Below are 17478 nucleotides of genomic sequence, written 5' to 3'. Positions count from 1 at the left end.
GCGTCCCCATGCAGGCCACATGATGGCGACACGTGTGTTGGATATCTTGGACGAAGAATGTGAAGTGAATGATAATGTAATCATGATAAAATAATTCGACATTCTTTGCTTCCGAATGCTGCAGCAGCAGGAGCAGCAGCAGCAGCAGCAGCGCTGCATCCACGGCTGACCCTCATCTGCTGCCTCTGCACCGCCACAACCACCACCACCACACCACAGTACTCTCTCTCCCTCTCTCTGCATTGGACTTTGGCCCATTGTGATGGTGGTGGTGGGGTTAGTAGCTGAAAGGTATTTTAGGTTTTGGTTCAGTCTCTGTCACCACTGCATCTGTTTGTCAATCACCCATCTCTCTCGCCATATATATATATATATATATATTACATGCGTATGTTTTCCATCATATTTCAAGGGAATGATATATCTTTACAGCATTAATCCGCTACTACAATAATATATGATCCATCGATATACTGAAAAAACTATACATATGATCGACTTCTTGTTATATTCTAATTTGGTATTGTGGTTTTTCCACTTTTACATAAAATTATAAATAAAAATAATTGATAGATTTTGTCTTTTCACAGTTAGTGTCTGCAATTTTTCTTTGAATATTATAATACTGTACAAATAGAATATATAAAATCACGTTACACAAGTAATTTATATTTTTTAACTGTGTGAGGAGATTGTTGTAATTTTTCAAAATCGGAGGAACATGGGTCCTTTGAATTGCATCTAATTAACCCCCCTTAAGGGTACGTGTAAATGTATCATCAATTGTAATAACTAGGAGTTACTATGCATCTACCTAACATAATATGCCTGTTTTTTTTTTTTTTTTGGGGGGGGGGGGGGGGGGTGTTTGTAGAATCTGATGTGATGACAGAGGAGAGGAGAGGAGAGAGGAGGATATGTGGTTGATTGATATAAAGGTCAAGCATTAGAACTGTAATAAATAACATTTAGGTGAAGAACATTTATACCATACTTTAAGAGCTGAGGTCAAAAGTAGAAAAGGTTGGGAGTAGTTGGAACAGGATAACAACAGAGTTTACTTTTAGGCTGGACCTAGTGCTTTACTTGATTGACATCTGCTTTTGACTCCCAACCCAGCAACCAACCAGACCCAGACTACATTTTTAATCAGATTAGCACATATATAATAATACATAATAGTTTCTTCACAAAATCCAAATCCTGTGACTAGCCGAATACATAATAGTTTCTTCACAAAATCCAAATCCTGTGACTAGCCGACAGGCCAAATGAACTAAATTAAAGTGATTGCAACATTAATTTTTAATGATTTTAGCAAATGACAAAGCATGTTGTTTTGAATAATTGTAGTTTTTGTAATTGTGGGTTATCTTTCTTCTAGCATAATTGTTGTTGTTATTGTTAGTGTCTCTAACGTTGGCATTCTCTGCCTACTTGACAAGCCAAAATTTTTGTTGGGGGATGAGGATGGGGGAGAAGTTGCTCCAATGCAACTCGCCATTGAGGGGTGTGCTTACCATCCATCCAAATAGTAAACCTTTTTCCTCTTCTCAAATTAATATAGCGATTGCCATCCCTTGCCTCAACCCTCGGCATCTTTTCATGGACACAATAGTTGATTGTCATCGATTGTCGGACACAATGAAGAAGGAGAGGCCCACGGCTAGAAAAGATGACTAGAGGTGGAGAAGGAAGAGATAAATGATGTAGAGAGTGTGAGGAGACGAATCTTTTCAGGAGGCGACGCGAGAGAGATAGACAAGTGGCAAGATAACCAAATTGGTGAAAGAGCAAATGAACAGACATGGCGAAAGAGGTCAGGCGACAAAATAGCAGAGACGAATAGGCAGTGAAAGAGGTCATGCAACGAACAATAATATTTATTATTAATTATAAAATAAATATTAAATTTTTATAGTTGTAAAAATTATAAGTGAGATAAAAAAAATTAGAATTGAAGTTTATTAATAAATAAATGAAATAAAAATTAAATAGAGAGTAGAATAGAGAATGTGGTTGGAGTAAACACAATTTTTAACGTAAAAACGAATAGGAAATAAATTGTTTATAATATAATATAAAGTAAAATAGAGAATGTGGTTGAAGATAATTCATTAGGTAGCGTTTGTTAAAATGAGTAAGATAAGATTGTATCAAAATAATGTTAGAATACTTTTGGAATCAAGATATAGAATAGTTAAGATAAGACTGAGAAACATTCTAAAATTTTTATCAGATTTTTTTTTTAATTTTTTTTTAGAATGTATTATGGGACATATACGTTATTTTTTCTTACTTGTAAAATCTAAGATAAACTTATCTAGAGAGAGAAAAAAATAAATTTATCTGCACAAACAAAGATAAAAAAGTTATGTGATTTCTTTTTCAAGAGTTGTCAGATAAATATAAAAATACTTTTATTGAAATACTTTTCATATCTCATTTTTTTTAATTTATATATTATTTAACAAACACAATCTAATTAAATCACAGCATGATTGTTTTATGTTTTACACATTTTGGTTGCGCTAATCAACATCACAACACAATAATTGAAGGCAAGTCTTATCCTAATTATTGTGCAAAGTATTATTATTAAAATAAGTAATAATTAAATCCTTTGACTTCTTTTGTAATTTCTATAATTTATCGTATTTTTCCTGGATGATGTATAATTTTGCATCAGCATGATCTTTTAATGCATCTTTTTATGTTGGGAATAAGATGATTTATAATATTATAGAAAAATAAAATTACCTTCATTTCTTCAAACTATATATATATATAAATCAAATTATATGAGAACAATTAATGCTTAATAACAACTTCATTATTAAAAATTTCAGCAATTAATGCTTAATAAAAACTTTAGAAAATCTTATTAATTAAAGGCTTAATTACAATAATACAGTTTATAGTATTTTAATAAACAGCTAAATAAAATAGTTAGTTCCTCAATTTTATCTTTTGTAACAAATAATCCTTGTACTTCAATTTGTCTTATAATAAGTATTAAAATTTTAATCTTATTACCATTTAGTCTCTTTTTAAAATTTTTGTTGGCTTTTATTAACAAAAATTACTTTGCAAATATATATATAAAAAAAAAAAATAAAAAAAATAAAAAAAGTTGTGCGACACTGTATGATTATGTTACACGAGAGGCCACAAGCATGAGTTTTTGACCCAGATTTACTCGAGCCGATTGGATTGTCTGATTTAATTAGTTGTTCATAAATTATAAGGGAATGAGTCGATCGTATTTTCCAAAGACTTATATATCGAGCTTTTTTGATTTTAACATAAAATATATATATATATTTACAGTAAAATTTTATACATATATATTATATATAATACAACTTTACATATATAACATTTATAGTAAAATTTTAGTAGTTGAATGGAAGAATCTCTCTACTCATGCAGAATTTTTTTCAAGAAATTCAAGTAAAAATGATTTAAAAGAAAATCTAACAATTTTTTTTAAAAAAAAACATAGTAATAGATTTTTTTTTTTTAGATTACACGTTATTACTCGTGTTTTCAACCAAATTCGCCCCAAGATCATCACGAGAGATAGGTTTTTTTAAATATGTAAGAGCGGACTAACCAACGATGGCCACTAACAATTGCTTTTTTTATGATTTTTATTTTTAGTAATAAATTAAATTGTAACAAAATTAAAATTTTAATAATTAGTATATGACAAATTAAAGTATGAAGGGTAATTTGTTACAAGGCATAAAAATTGAAGCACATATTTACTATTTAATAAACTATAGTAGATGTACTAAGAAATTGAATTTTCTTTCTTTTCTTTTCGTTTATTTTAAGAAATTGAATTTTCAAGTACTTGTGAAAATGACACTTTATAAGAATAATTGTGCAAACATCTCACTCCCCCAAGCTGATATGACAACTCCATATTGTTGCTCTTTAGTGGCGGTGTCTGATGAAGTCCTTTCATCAGCAGGCATGAACTTTAATAAAAATATTAATGGAAATTAAAAGACAACTTAGGTCCACAAGTACGTTGAAAACCCCAAAAATAACTTTAATTGTAATTGCACTTTCACCCCTCATACTGTTCCTTCTCACGAGTGCATGACATGCTAATGCTATATATATATATATATATATATTCCTAATCACAATCAGGTAAAACGTCACTAATTAAAGTTCGTTGACTGGCTTTAGAACATATATATAACAACTAAAATAATTAAACAATGAAATACGCATTTAATATATTTACAGATATAATAAATTGAATATAATTAGCTATATAAAGTTTTAAACCAATTTTATCAGCGATGCCTTCACTTAAGTGACAAAAACAGAAACCCCATAATCAAGAGGGTTTATTTAGGGTTCAAACTCCATAAACTCATCATTTCAAATGGAGATTGTCAAATCCCATCAGTATAATCAATTCTCTTACTGGCGTGTGAGAAAGTTCACATTAAACTAGAAGTGTTAGACGCTGAGTTTTGAGACTCAGTATATATGATATTTAATATTAGTGTTTAAACAATCACTAATAATTATCTTAATATTAATAATAATAAATATCACATGAAAATAGGTTTCTCATGTAAACAAAAGTAATTTGCAAAGAGAAACAGGGTCTGGGGTTGGTAAAGATGAAAGCAATAATTGCTGAACAGCTAATTACCATGCAGATTGGAAGGAGCTGCCTCATAGGCACAGATATATATGTGTGTGTGTGTGTGGAATTTGAGATGCCCAGTGAGCGTTATCTATGAATATGATAACAGTAAATGAAGAAATGAGGTCCCCACCATGCTTTCTTTCAGCTCTTTAGTCTTTGGATATATTCATTCTGTCCATTATTATTATTATTATTATTATTATTATTATTATTATTATATATTACATCTTTTCTAATTAACGTTTTGTCCCAAACTCACCAACATACATGCATGCTAAATCCTCTTCTGCCCATCCAGTTTGAATTTTCTTTGGAACGAGTGTCATCAATCTGGGCATCATTCATGCATTTAATTAATAATTAATCATTAGTTCATTCGTTTGATGAAATTAATAATATATATGTATATAATTTGAAGATGAAGTGATGAGAGAATTAAAATTCACTTTGCCCTCAGCCTGAGATTCCCTTGAAGGGAAAATTAACAAGAGGAATTTGGTCATCCAAGGCCATGGTTTTACCAAACAAGAAGCCAACTAAAAGGCTAGAACAAGAAGTGGAAGAGTCAATTTAGAGGTTCCCCATCTTCTATTCTTGCATGCTAAAACCAGCAAAAGTCACTGTACACACACGCACGCACGCACGCGCGCGCGCGCGCACACACACACACACATGGGTTCCAGGAGATGCATGATTAATTTCTCTTGTCAAATATCAAGTTCAGGAAAGGCTTCTCAAACATGTGAATGGTTACTGTACTGCTGTGCTGAATGAAATGTGAAATGGTTCTGTGGAAGCAAAAGTGTGTCATCATTGCACAATTCCAGCTTCTTCTTCTGCCCCCTTTCCTTTCCTTTAGGCAATCTTGAAAAGGATACCAATATTTTCCACATTGCCTTATATATGTGTGTGAGGTTCCTCTGTCTTGCACTTAGCTAGCTAGGGTACATATGTTGGTATTCTGGGCCTGGTTTTTGAGCCCCCCAAAAGAATCCTGAAATCCTGAAAGAATATTATCATTTTCATCAACAACTAATTAAAATAATTCATTTCTCTAGAGAGACCTAATACAGTAGATAAATGTTGATGGGGCTCTCATTACCTAGATATGGTACTCGTGGGTGTCACTATTCCTACCATTTTAGGGTTGTACCCTTAAGCATGTGGTTTCTTACTTTGGACCTTCCGTGATTCATTTCCTCCAGCCACATTTTTTTTTGTTGTTATAATTACAAAAATACTAATATAACATTATTTTATATATATATAATTTTGTTTTATTTAATAACAATATAGTATTATTCTATTAGTGTTTTCTCAATTATATGATGAGTAGTACTGTGGTATCATTAATATAACTTTTAAAAGATTTTTATATGAATGATCTGTTGTTCTCTAATTTTAGTCATCTTACGCCAAATCACCCATTATTTTGGCCTAAATTTTCAAAATTGTTACTGTCACATCCTTTATATTTGATTTTTCAGATAACTATTACATTTTGTGTGGTGTGATCTTTAGTAATTCATCAATTGAAGTGTCAAGTGAAAATTGGTAGTATCTCCCACTTTGTGCTGCAATATGAGCTTTTAGTTTGATGACATTAATTGATGATGGACACTGAGATGGAGATGGAGATGGAGAAGCTAAATGATAAGATCACTGTCCCATTAATGCCAACTGGGTAGAGGTACATGAATTTTCCCTACTGCCCACTCTTGACATTCTTTACTTCGAAATGTGCCAAGACATCATATTTTGTACTCATGAGAGGAAACATCTGAGACCAGCTAGCTACAAAACAAAGTTTTGGCAAATACCAACCCCCCACCAAAAAATAAAAAGAAAGAAAAAGGAGAGAGAACAAAAAAAGAAAGAAGAAGAAAGTTTTCTACATGAAAAGGAGAGATGATCTATATATGTCAATTATGTCCAAAGATAACTTTATTTATAGTAATGAGAAATTTATTGCTATCACATGTTAGATAATTGGTCAATCAAATATGATAGGAATAAGACTTAAGACTCTCTCTACAATAACACTCAATTTCATTATGATAATATAAGAGGCCTAGTCTACTTAGAGTCGTTGCTTATACGATAATTAATAATTTGTTAGATAATGTAGCTAGATTATTGGTTGTGTCCAGAATGTGTGCCTCCAGCCAAATGAACAAATCCTCAAAGTATGTGCTATCAATTATTTAGTGTAGTTGGGTTTGGAACGGTTTCAAGTTCTGTTTGTGAAGAACTTAAGCATGATAGAGTTTGTGGTTTTACTATAAAAAAACTACTAGTTACCTGATTATCCCATTGTGGTGCCATAGTGAAAGTATGGCAAAACCATGTTAAATATTTATTATTATTATTTTAATTTTTGTGTAGTAATTATATGTGCACATTTTATTTCTAACAAATGGTATCAGACTCTGATTGGCAATGACACTAATTTCTAGCAGATCGAGGCGGCGAGACAATTGTTGCCATATGTAGCTTAATTAGCTGTTGTTGCCTGAAGTTGTGGCTATGAGGAAGCCGATGTTGAAGGAACGACATCGAAAGCCTTCTTTTGTTGATTTAAGAATGATACAGAAGGTGTTGCCATGTACTAGAAAACGCTTCTGCACTTGTCGTTGCGATGAAGATGCCGCTATGAATGTCGTTATTGGAGGAGGTGGTGAGTGAAGTGAGGACGCAAGCCATTGCTGAAAAAGATGCAGCAGCTAGATGAAGGGACCCAACAGTTGGAGATTGATTGAATTTGTTTCAGGTATATGGCCCATTAGTTTGTGATAGAGACTGGGTATCATAGGGAACGTACTTTGCGCAAGAGAGGATTGTAAGATTAACTCTTCAAATTTAGATCTGATAAAGATAAGAGTCTCTCAAATAAGATTCAGTTTGATTGTGAATAGTGAGTAAGAATCTGTTCAGGAGATCTACCATCCAGTTAGAGTTCTTGGCTGTAAATAAATGCTGATAGATTAGTTTTTGGTGATGTAGTCAAATTATCGTGGTTGTGTTTAGAGTGTATCGGTATGCCTATAAGTAGATATATTAAATCTCAAGGATGTGCGACTTATTATCTAAAGTAATTGGAAATGAGATGATATCTAGATTAATCTGTGCATAAATTATGCGCACAAACAGTTGGTAGTTTTAGTGTGCAAACCTACTAAACTATAGATTATCCTCTTATGATGGGATCATAAATGTCAATATTAAAACAAAATTAACTTAATTTTTTTATCAATTTTATCCCTTAATTTCTGTACTTGAGCATGCATGATTTAATCCAAACATCACATTTAAAAACATTAATAGTTGGTTATTTTATCCCATTTGTGTTTCCAATTTCCTAAAATTATTTTCTTCTGAATTTACTCCAAAAAAATTAGCTGTATCCTTATTTGATATGGTGGGCTATATTTATTAAATCATTTCCAAAGCACAAATATCATCTCTAATACACACACACACACACACACCTTTTCTTGTTCACATTATTCTCTAAGCAATAATATTATATGTAATGTAGAATTTTTATACCCCTTTTGATCTTAATCATCCCATTTATATCCAATAAATGCTGCTACCAGCCAATATCCTTGTAGTCTATTCAGTCAACAATGCTGCAATTAGCATTTCAGACATGCCAGAGGAGTTGAAGAATACACACACACACACACTCACATATGTAGAGAAGAAGAAGCTGCTCATTTATTTCTTGTGATTAATTCAATTTGGGTTTCTGTGCAATAACACTTGCAGCAAAGCTACCCAGCAAAAGAGGAGCTCCCTGCATATACACCCAAAACAGAGCAAAAGCCAGTGGGGAAGAACAAGCCAGGAGTGGATTGCCTTAGCAGAGGCAATACTAAGGACATCCATTTTGGGGGTTCTTAAGAGTACCCAAGGGTACCGTTACATTGGGATGGGATGTAGTATAACATGAAAAGAGTGCAGTGTAATGCGAATGGGGGTGCAGCACAACGCGAAGAGAGCACGGTACAATGTGAAGAGGAGTGCGAAGGCTTGGCGAATAGTATCCACTATCTACTACAAAGAGGACCAGCTCCAAGGGCATCAACTGGACAAATGCAATGACAAAATCAGCCCCATATCGACCCATAATGAACTGCGTTCCATCACAAAATCCATTGCTAAAACCAAAATTCGTCACTAATAGACTGTTTTCTTGTAGTATAGATTGTCATTGGTTAGACTTAAGGTCGGTAGATTATGGCGAGGGAGGAAAGGCAATGAAAAATGTTTGCATCTGAAGGCATGGAAGGAAGGAGCTGTATAAACCTCTTGACTTGGGGTTGAGATCATATTTGTGCATTTAAATAAGACTTTGTTGGCTAAATACCTGAAGTGAATTGGGTGGAAAATTCTAACTGATATGGAAGGTGATCTAGTCCTTTGTGGATTAATATCATGGAGGATAAATACCTCAAAGAGGAACAATCAGAAGCAAGGATTTTGCCCCAAGTTATTCCAAGGAAATAAATAGATTTTGACTGGTAGCTAGAGTATGGAAAATAGAGAAAGTAGCTCCTTGTTCAAAGATAAGTAGAAATTATTTGTCAAATTCCAATCCCCAGCCACTTCATACCAGATATGTGGACATGGGTCCATGACAATTTCAACAGTTTTTCAACTAAATCTGCTTAGTCTCTGCAGCAACAGAGGTTAGGATCTTCCTCTGTCTCCAGTAGCTCCTCCATGTGGAGGGTGAAAGGCTAAAAATGGTGCTTCGGAGAGCTGCACTTGAGCATGCATCCTGATTCGTGTATGCTACATGGCCCCCCTATGGTCATTGAAGGCGGTGGCTGGACTACTACTATGCCGATTCCCCTTTTTTTAGTAGTCTTGTTTGGGTGTTGATTCTCTGGGGGTTATTCTTTTGTTTATCTTTCTTACTGGTATAGGTTGAGATTAGTAGTTACTTTTAGTATTGCTGCCGCCTTAGTGGACATATGGTTTGGAAACTGATCAAAAACCTTCAAGAACTGCTACTCCAGAGAACAGGGGATGGAAATTATTGATACACTTCCACAAATCTTCTAATCTTAATTAATTTTCCATTACCATCCGAGGAAATACTATTTTTACAGTCTGTTAAAATTGAAAATAATAGCTTATAGAGCTACAAGAGCACCAGCTAGGGAAGGCTGGAACAGATAATTATGCTCTCTTTTCTCTTTTCCTGATATTGTCTTTTTCCCTTTGTAACATATCTCCTTTCTTTTCCTGCTCTCTGTGTTCATTTTTCAGTTCTTTCTCAGTTGATGTTATCTTTTCTTCACTTTCCTCTGCTGGGAAAGTGTAGAGCATGTGACAATGCTTAGGATGAATGAGAAACTCCAACTCCTTTGGTAAAAATATGTATCTTTTGTAAAATGTAAAAAGTGTTCCATTACAATTACCAAGGATCCTCTCATCCCTTTTAACATATAGTTCACTCTCTCTCTCTCTCTCTCTCTAAAACTAGGTGGAGAACATGCAAAATCAATTAGATTGCATATTTACGTAGGAATATAATATGCTGATATGAATCTCATACAGCTTTGCAAAACATGCTTTTTCCCAGCCTTCTACTTTTGTTGCTTTGTCTTTCTTGTCTTCTTGTCGTTCTTTAGCTCTCTTTTTCCTCTTCTTTTTTCTACTTTCTCTTCTTTTCCTTCCTCTCTCTCTCTCTCTCTCACTCTCATTTCACCAGTGGGTACCTGATTCTCTTTATATACCAGCAGCAACCCTCTTCAGAGATATAATGATTTCAAAATGAGTAGTGGTAACCCACGAAGATATATGTACACATATATTTTGGTCATCATCAGTTTGGTGTGCCCAAAGTGAATTCCAGATTGGGCTTCTTGGGGCTTGTTTCTGAAAGGTTTGAAGAACTACCCTCTGATATTCTTTCATAGCTTGACATCTTTGGATCCATTTCCTTCTGCCAAAACAAAAGATGAACAAAAGCCATCCGTTAATAACTGCATGTGTTGAATGCTGGATAAAAAGGACGATTGACTCCTTAACAAGCTAAGAGAATATTTATCAAAGACTTATAGGGTACATAATATATCCAAGGAAAATGATAGAACATGATTCATCGATCACACAACCACACACGACCTTTTGTAGGAAGACAATTATGTCATAGTGCCATCATCATTAATTCTAATTATGAGTCGGTTTATTGCAAAGTAATTAGTTGTCTCATAAGCTTAATCAAAGGTTTTTCATGCATAATAACCTATCCTAAACTACACTGATTATATTTGTTCATTAAATTATGTGTTCAGCTGTTTGCTGTGATACATATTCCACCTTCATGAATAAAAACCGCACTTGATTAGTGAAGTGGGTTGAGTACGAGGAATAATTAAAGGGTATTGTTGATAGAACCTTAGAGTGCACTATAAAGTGCATTGACTTAAGGCTGTTTAAAAGCTTAAAATGACTGATTGATTCAGATCAGAATTGGCTTTTTTTTTTTGTTGACAAAAATGGTACACCCAAACTCAGCGCGCGCGCGCACAAAAGAAGCAAAAGAAATAGATCGCTCGAATTCTACCCAATTTTGTTGCATCCCCATTTGTTCTCTCTATCCACTTCACAGGGCACACTGGAAAAACAAATGTTCATTGCATCTCTAACTTTAAGATATATAATGCTACATTCACAATTTTTATGAAGAATTCTAGCACAAAATGATTATGTGGCTTATTAAGATTCGAAGGAAAAAACCGGCCAAACAAAATTTCAATGCCGGTACAAAAAGTCCTGTTTATATGAATATCACTTTCCTAGAATTAAGAGAGAAGGTTTATTTCTGGGGCTTGGAGTAATTTTAATTAAGATATTTACCTCAACAAATGGTTTATTTCCTCCACAATCCCTCGGTTTGCCATGCAACCAAGCTTCCCTGCTACAAACAAATTAAAACCAGTGCAATATTGAGAATAGATATTTCCATTCAGTGAAAGCTATGCATGCAGACCGAGGAAAAGCAACAATGGAGAAGAGAAAGCTATCTTTTACTGTCTTGTTCATATTTCCTCGCTTTACATTATAATGTGCTGATTGAAATAAAGTTAGAATCGATCCCATGTGATGGCCATAACTCATAACACAAAAAAGAGCAGTGAATTAAGGAAAGTTTCAAAGGGTATATAGCTTTGGCACTAATATTTCTACAAATGGGTCCATCTTTTAGCTTAGCTTTGACACTAAGTTTCTGGGATGGGACCCCTCCTATGAGCCCACAAAATCCAGAGGAAAGAGATATCTCAATTTTTTAGGTTGATAATCAAATGGACTCCAGGTGATTCAAAGTTTCTTTTTTCACCGTCTCCTTTTCAGAACCATTAGAAAGAGATTGCTACTCTCTATATATAAGATCGAATTTGTGTTAAGCTAGTTGTGCATACACAGTAGAAAAGCATTCTTTTCAATGTTATTTCTTATTATAATCTCTTGCATGTATATGTTCATAGAATCAGTCGTAATATAAATACACGACAAAAGAGATCTATTACATATGTACGCTACATTCTGCCTTCATTGAACTGATAATCCTTTGTAAAGAAAGTCAATATATGCTATGCTATAGTGCTGCATAAAAATAATTTTTACATAAAGTATATTAAAATGATGTATTTTTGTCATTGGCTTTTTCTGTGCAGAAGGTCCGGAAGATGCAATTTTGCCATGCTGAAATGTTGCATTTATTCCTCCTTTCAAAGTGAGGTATATATGCTGTACAAGGCAAGAGACAAAGTGAAAAGTTTTTGTAGTAATTAGAACAATGGAAAGTATTGATGAAACCTATTTCATTAAATGTATATGCTAACTTCTTTCATATTATTTATATTCAGAAGCCAACTAATTAATTCACAGCTTATCATAAAGTTTTAGTTTCTACTGTGTGCATCTCTAATAATTCTACCGTTATAAAGAAACTAAAATTTGAATATTTCCTTGACAATATGAAGAATCAAAGAGAAAAAACCAGTAGAAACACTCTGACAAAGAAAGATACATGAAGTACTTTAATCAAGCATCACAAGCCCATTTCCTCGTGGGGTTAATTAACCAAAAGATATTAACATAAAATTGCACTAAGTTTGCTTAGAATGACAGCTTGCGAGGTTCCAAAACCTATTCTTTTTGCCTACTGTTCTGGAAACCAACCAAATCAAAGATGGAGGAACTGATATTGAAGCATTTTTCAGTTAATTAAGAAGTTAATCTATAACAAAATGATATATATATATATATATTTGTGTGTGTGTATTGTAGTTTCACCTTGAAGAGTTGCTCCAAAGGCCATGATAATCCTTTTCTTGATGCGGACTTGGTCTTCCCTGTTGAACTGAGAGTTCAGGCTTTCTGGGTTTTCGAATCTCAAACATCAGATCGTCAGAAGTATCTCCTGAAGATCCATTCTCATACGCTTCTGATTGTCCTATGTACGTATAATTAAATACCCACTGTCAATATATTGTATCGATAAGTTGTACATAATATTGGAATTTGTAAACTGTAAAATCTACCTCTAGTAACAATTGGAACATATAAAAGTAAACAAATATGGGGACCAACCTGATGAAGCTACCGCTCGATCGGTGGACTTCACTGTCCGATACATCTGCAAAATTATTGCATACAAGTACTTTATATTAGGGTAATGCACTAAACTTTCCATAGCAGTTTTCAAAGTATATATTATTTACGGGAGAAATAGAAAAAAATAAGAGATCAAATATACACTTCTCTGCGCTAATTAATAGAGGAAACTTTTCCCAATTTTTTTAATACAAAAAGTTCATCAAATTTTCCTTTTTATTTATACTATTGCTAGCTCGTTTCATTATTGCACACGCAGATAGCGTGCGAGATAAATTAACCGTGGTTAGGAATGTGTGGTTGTAAACCTAACCCGAGATAAAGATATCATTGAGAAATGATGGTGTTTCTGTACTAGTTATTTGCTGTTTCCCTCTGGAAAGGAAGAAAACTTGTTGCTATTATAAAAAACTATGGACTCAATATTTAAAGTTGTCTCGGGCTCTCAGCTTGGCCATTACTACTGTGCTTTGAATTCTTTGGCGTTTGTCTTACTTGATTTTCTCTCTCCTTCCTTGAATTTTTTTCTTTTACACGGATGGTTCATTCTTCCAAGCAAAAAGCTGCATAATAGCTTGCAGAACCATCAGATCTAGTAGAAAAAGAAGCGCTAAGGATTTGTGAGACCTCTCTGCAGGGAAACATTGGAATTTGAAATTGTATTGTATTAACACCTTCCTATAATGCAGGCTGTAGAAATGCAGCAAGGCAACGATTTTGAACTCAATCATCGAGAGAAGGCGCTAACATAATTCAAGGGTTTCTCTAAATCTGTACGGTGTAATGAATATGTGAAGAAAAGCAAAAACCCATCTGAGAGAGTATGAAGAAATTAATGGAAGGTAAATGAATTTACCTGTAAATGGGATTTAACATGCGCCAAGGTGAGATCTTTAACATCCATGAGCTCAAGAACCGACTTTGGTGTTGCTCCTAAATCCCCCAAAAATTAGAAAAAAAACGATAAATCAAGAACTGGGTAAGCAATTTTGTCAGTGCAACGAACTCTGTGAATTTCTTGATTGATTGAGTTATGAAAGGATGAAGAGAGAGGATGAATATCATACTCTCGTGACCACCCAAGAGCTCAACAGCGTGAACGAACCGAGCGTGAAGAGTAGTAGTCCACCGCATCCGAGGAGCTCTCATGCTTCGTTTGGCCGGAAACCTTGACGGAAACCTCGAACGTACAAGCCCTTGAGGCTGAAAGCCGCCGTGACCGGCGGTGCTGGCGGTGGTGGAAGAAGATAGAGAGGTGTCAAGAGGCTGATGATGAGAGAATGGGAAAGGAGGAGGATTTTGGTAAACTGGAATTCCTCTTATGGGTCTCAAGAAACCAATCTCTGAACTTAGCCCTTGTTGCTGTTGTTGTTGTTGGTGGTGGTTTTGTGGTGGCTGGAGGAGGTGGTTTTGCAGCTGCTGATGGCGGTGGTTTTGGTGAAAGGAGTGGAGGAGACTGGTGGCTGCGGTGGAGCCATTTTGGAGGAGGTGGAAATGGTTGGAGCTGGGCTGATCAGAAGGCCTTGGATTGGAAAGGGAGAGCTCAAAGCAAGTAGTAGCGTCTGGTTTGGCCATGGCTCTCTTCCAAAAACCCAACTCCATGTCTTCTTCTGCACTTCTTCTCCAACTTGTTGTGGGTTTGCTGTTTGGTGGGCTGATTTGGAGAGATAGGTCTGGCTGTGCCGGAAATAGCTCCATTTCTCTCCGACCAAACAAGCCCTCTAAAACCCTTTATCTCCTTTGTCTTCTCCTTGTTCCCTTATCGTTTTAGGTTTCTTCGTGTTCCTAGACAATCTAGAGCTCGATATAGGCAGGCTTTGCCAAGGGCTTGCTCTGGACTTGAATGATCAGGCGAGAGAATTCTGGGTTTAATTTCTTCTCTGATGATGATCAAATGAAAGGAGTAGTTGCAGAGATGTATGAATGGAGGAGGATGGGGGGGGAGGGAGAGGGAGAGAGAAGAAAGAACAAGGTATGAAGTGAATGGTTGTTTCTTTTGTGTGAAGTATATATGAGAAAATGACACTTGAGAGAGAGAGAGAGAGAGAGAGAGAGAGAGAGAGAGAGAGTTTTTTCCTTTTTGTGGACGTGGGAAAGGGCGAGAAAGCTGGGGAAAAGAAAATGACGAGAGAAAAGAGAAAAAAAACGAAAGTAAATAAGCTCTGATTCCTCTCTCTCTCTCTCTCTCTATTTTCCCTTTGATTTAAGAATTTGTTTGGAGAACAGGAAAAGCATTTCCAGAGTCTTTTAACGTGTGGATTTGTCTCTCAACTACTCAGACTCACCTTTCTAACCAATACTGAAACCTTTGGTTGATGTTTCCTTTCTCTAACCCTAAATTCAAACAAAATTCTAAATCATTTCCATTCATCATTATAAGAGCATGATGATGACTATACACAAGTTCCCACATCTAGGGTTTTGTTAACTCCCACTCATTGTGGTAATCATGAAAATGATGAATGTCCTAATTATAGCAATTGGAACAATTTGTTTTTAAGGCTACTGCTACAGTATATATTCAAATCTGGTTTGTCCTCATTTTCTCGCCATTTTCTCTTCATGGTACCGTGAGAATTTCAAATCAATATCTTTGTTTGAACGGTAAAGGGTTTTTGCCCTACTGACCCTATAAGAAGTGAAAAGTCAAAATTGCTTTTGCCACGTATCATAGGGCAACATTGTCTTTTCAGTTCTCTAATGTCCTTCTCGGCAAGGGAGCCCAATCAGGAGTCCTCTCTCTCTCTCTCTCTCTCTCTCTCTCTCTCTCTCTCTCTATATATATTATATTATATTATATATTGTGGAAGTACTTCTTTTAATGTTTCAGTATTTGGTTTATATTTTTTTGTACTCTTCCTTTTAATAAATCATAATATTATTAATTTTAGTTTTTTAAATCTAACCTTTTTACAAACCCTCACTCTATTTTCTTGCCTTTTTTTTTTTTTTTTTACATATGTTATCATTTTTGAATTATTTTATTTTTAAATGACTCTTTTATTCTATTTTTCATTTAAAAAATGCATATTTTCCCAATAACTTTTGTTCTGCATGCAATAGGAAAATTAAGCCTATTCAAGGGAAAACTTTCAAACTCTATCTTTTAATCTCTTCTTATATTTGCTCTTTTATATATTCTTATGAAATTTGTCACTTGCTTGTACATGAATATTAATCCTAGTAGTATATATATATATATATATTTGCAAGCAAATCTTAGTCGTTTGCTTTATTCATTTCTATTCCCATGCAAGAATATTGAGCCTTAAAGTGATCCATCTCAATTGGGAATATCCAAAACAAAGTTAAATCACAAGTTCACAATATAATTATCAAAAAGTTTTGGGAAATACATTTTGTACCCTTCAGCAAAAAAAAAAAAAAAAAAATCCACAATATTAAGCAGTTATGGATGTAAGAATAATTAATCATAGAGATAGAGGTTCTTTTTTCTTTCTTTTTTTTTGGGAACTAACATCAAGGAGAAGAACAAAATACCTGCAAGAACACACCTTTAGAGCCAAAATAGAAGCACAAGGCAGTTTAGAAAACAAAAAGAAACAAGAAGAAAAAAGAACATTAGTAGGTTAATTAATAAGGGCAAGGACTGTCTAATATCATGCAATTGCTTGCAACCAGATCTGATTTGGGGTAGAAAAAAACGTGCAAGGACCAGATGTCAAGCAATGAGACTAAATAAATTAGCTTTGAAAACCTTGAGAAGGGGGTAAAGATGACCCAAAGGTTCAGCCAACAAATTAAATTAGAGGATGCATCAAGCCAACCTACCCAATAAAGCAAAACCATAACTAGAAGAATCAAGACAAACCTGAGAGTTGAAACAAAAATATACAAGGAAGCAAGACCAAAAACACTAGAGAACTACTTCCAATCAACAAAATTAACCTAGTGGGATAAGGGATCATATATATTCTCGAGGACCTTTTCCCAATGCCTCAATGGGCGGAGCCCTAGTCATAGCCATATATATAATACCTAATTAAACTTATCAATTATTGTGAATACGGATGATAATGATGTATAGATCAACGTGTTAAACATTTTGTAAGTCAATGTTGTAATTTTCGAAAGCTTGTAGTTAGACTAGGACTTAAGGGTGCAACTGAATATACCCTTAATTTTTTCATTCACAGTCTGTA

At 34.4% G+C, this 17478-nt stretch overlaps 1 protein-coding gene across 2 annotated transcripts; it reads right to left on the bottom strand.

Annotated features, from left to right (window-relative positions):
• Positions 1-10055: 10055 nt before the first annotated feature.
• Positions 10056-15339, bottom strand: LOC127787453 (probable transcription factor KAN2). 2 transcript variants are annotated; one of them, XM_052315507.1, is made up of 6 exons: positions 14383-15339; positions 14172-14248; positions 13292-13337; positions 12995-13154; positions 11555-11615; positions 10056-10637 (listed from the first exon to the last, which is right to left on the bottom strand). In XM_052315507.1, exons 1-6 carry the CDS (start codon positions 15011-15013, stop codon positions 10518-10520), a joined length of 1095 nt encoding a protein of 364 aa, XP_052171467.1. In that variant the 5' UTR covers positions 15014-15339; the 3' UTR covers positions 10056-10517. The 2 variants fall into 2 exon arrangements, with proteins under 2 accessions (XP_052171467.1, XP_052171468.1); XM_052315508.1 differs by having other exon boundaries at positions 11555-11612; positions 14383-15335.
• Between the last annotated feature and the right edge of the window lie 2139 nt (positions 15340-17478).

This window comes from Diospyros lotus, chromosome 12 (genome assembly GCF_014633365.1).
Source record: "Diospyros lotus cultivar Yz01 chromosome 12, ASM1463336v1, whole genome shotgun sequence".
Classification (NCBI taxonomy): Eukaryota; Viridiplantae; Streptophyta; class Magnoliopsida; order Ericales; family Ebenaceae; genus Diospyros; species Diospyros lotus.
Note: the sequence above shows the minus strand (reverse complement) of the source record. Positions and strands in the feature narration are given on the sequence as shown.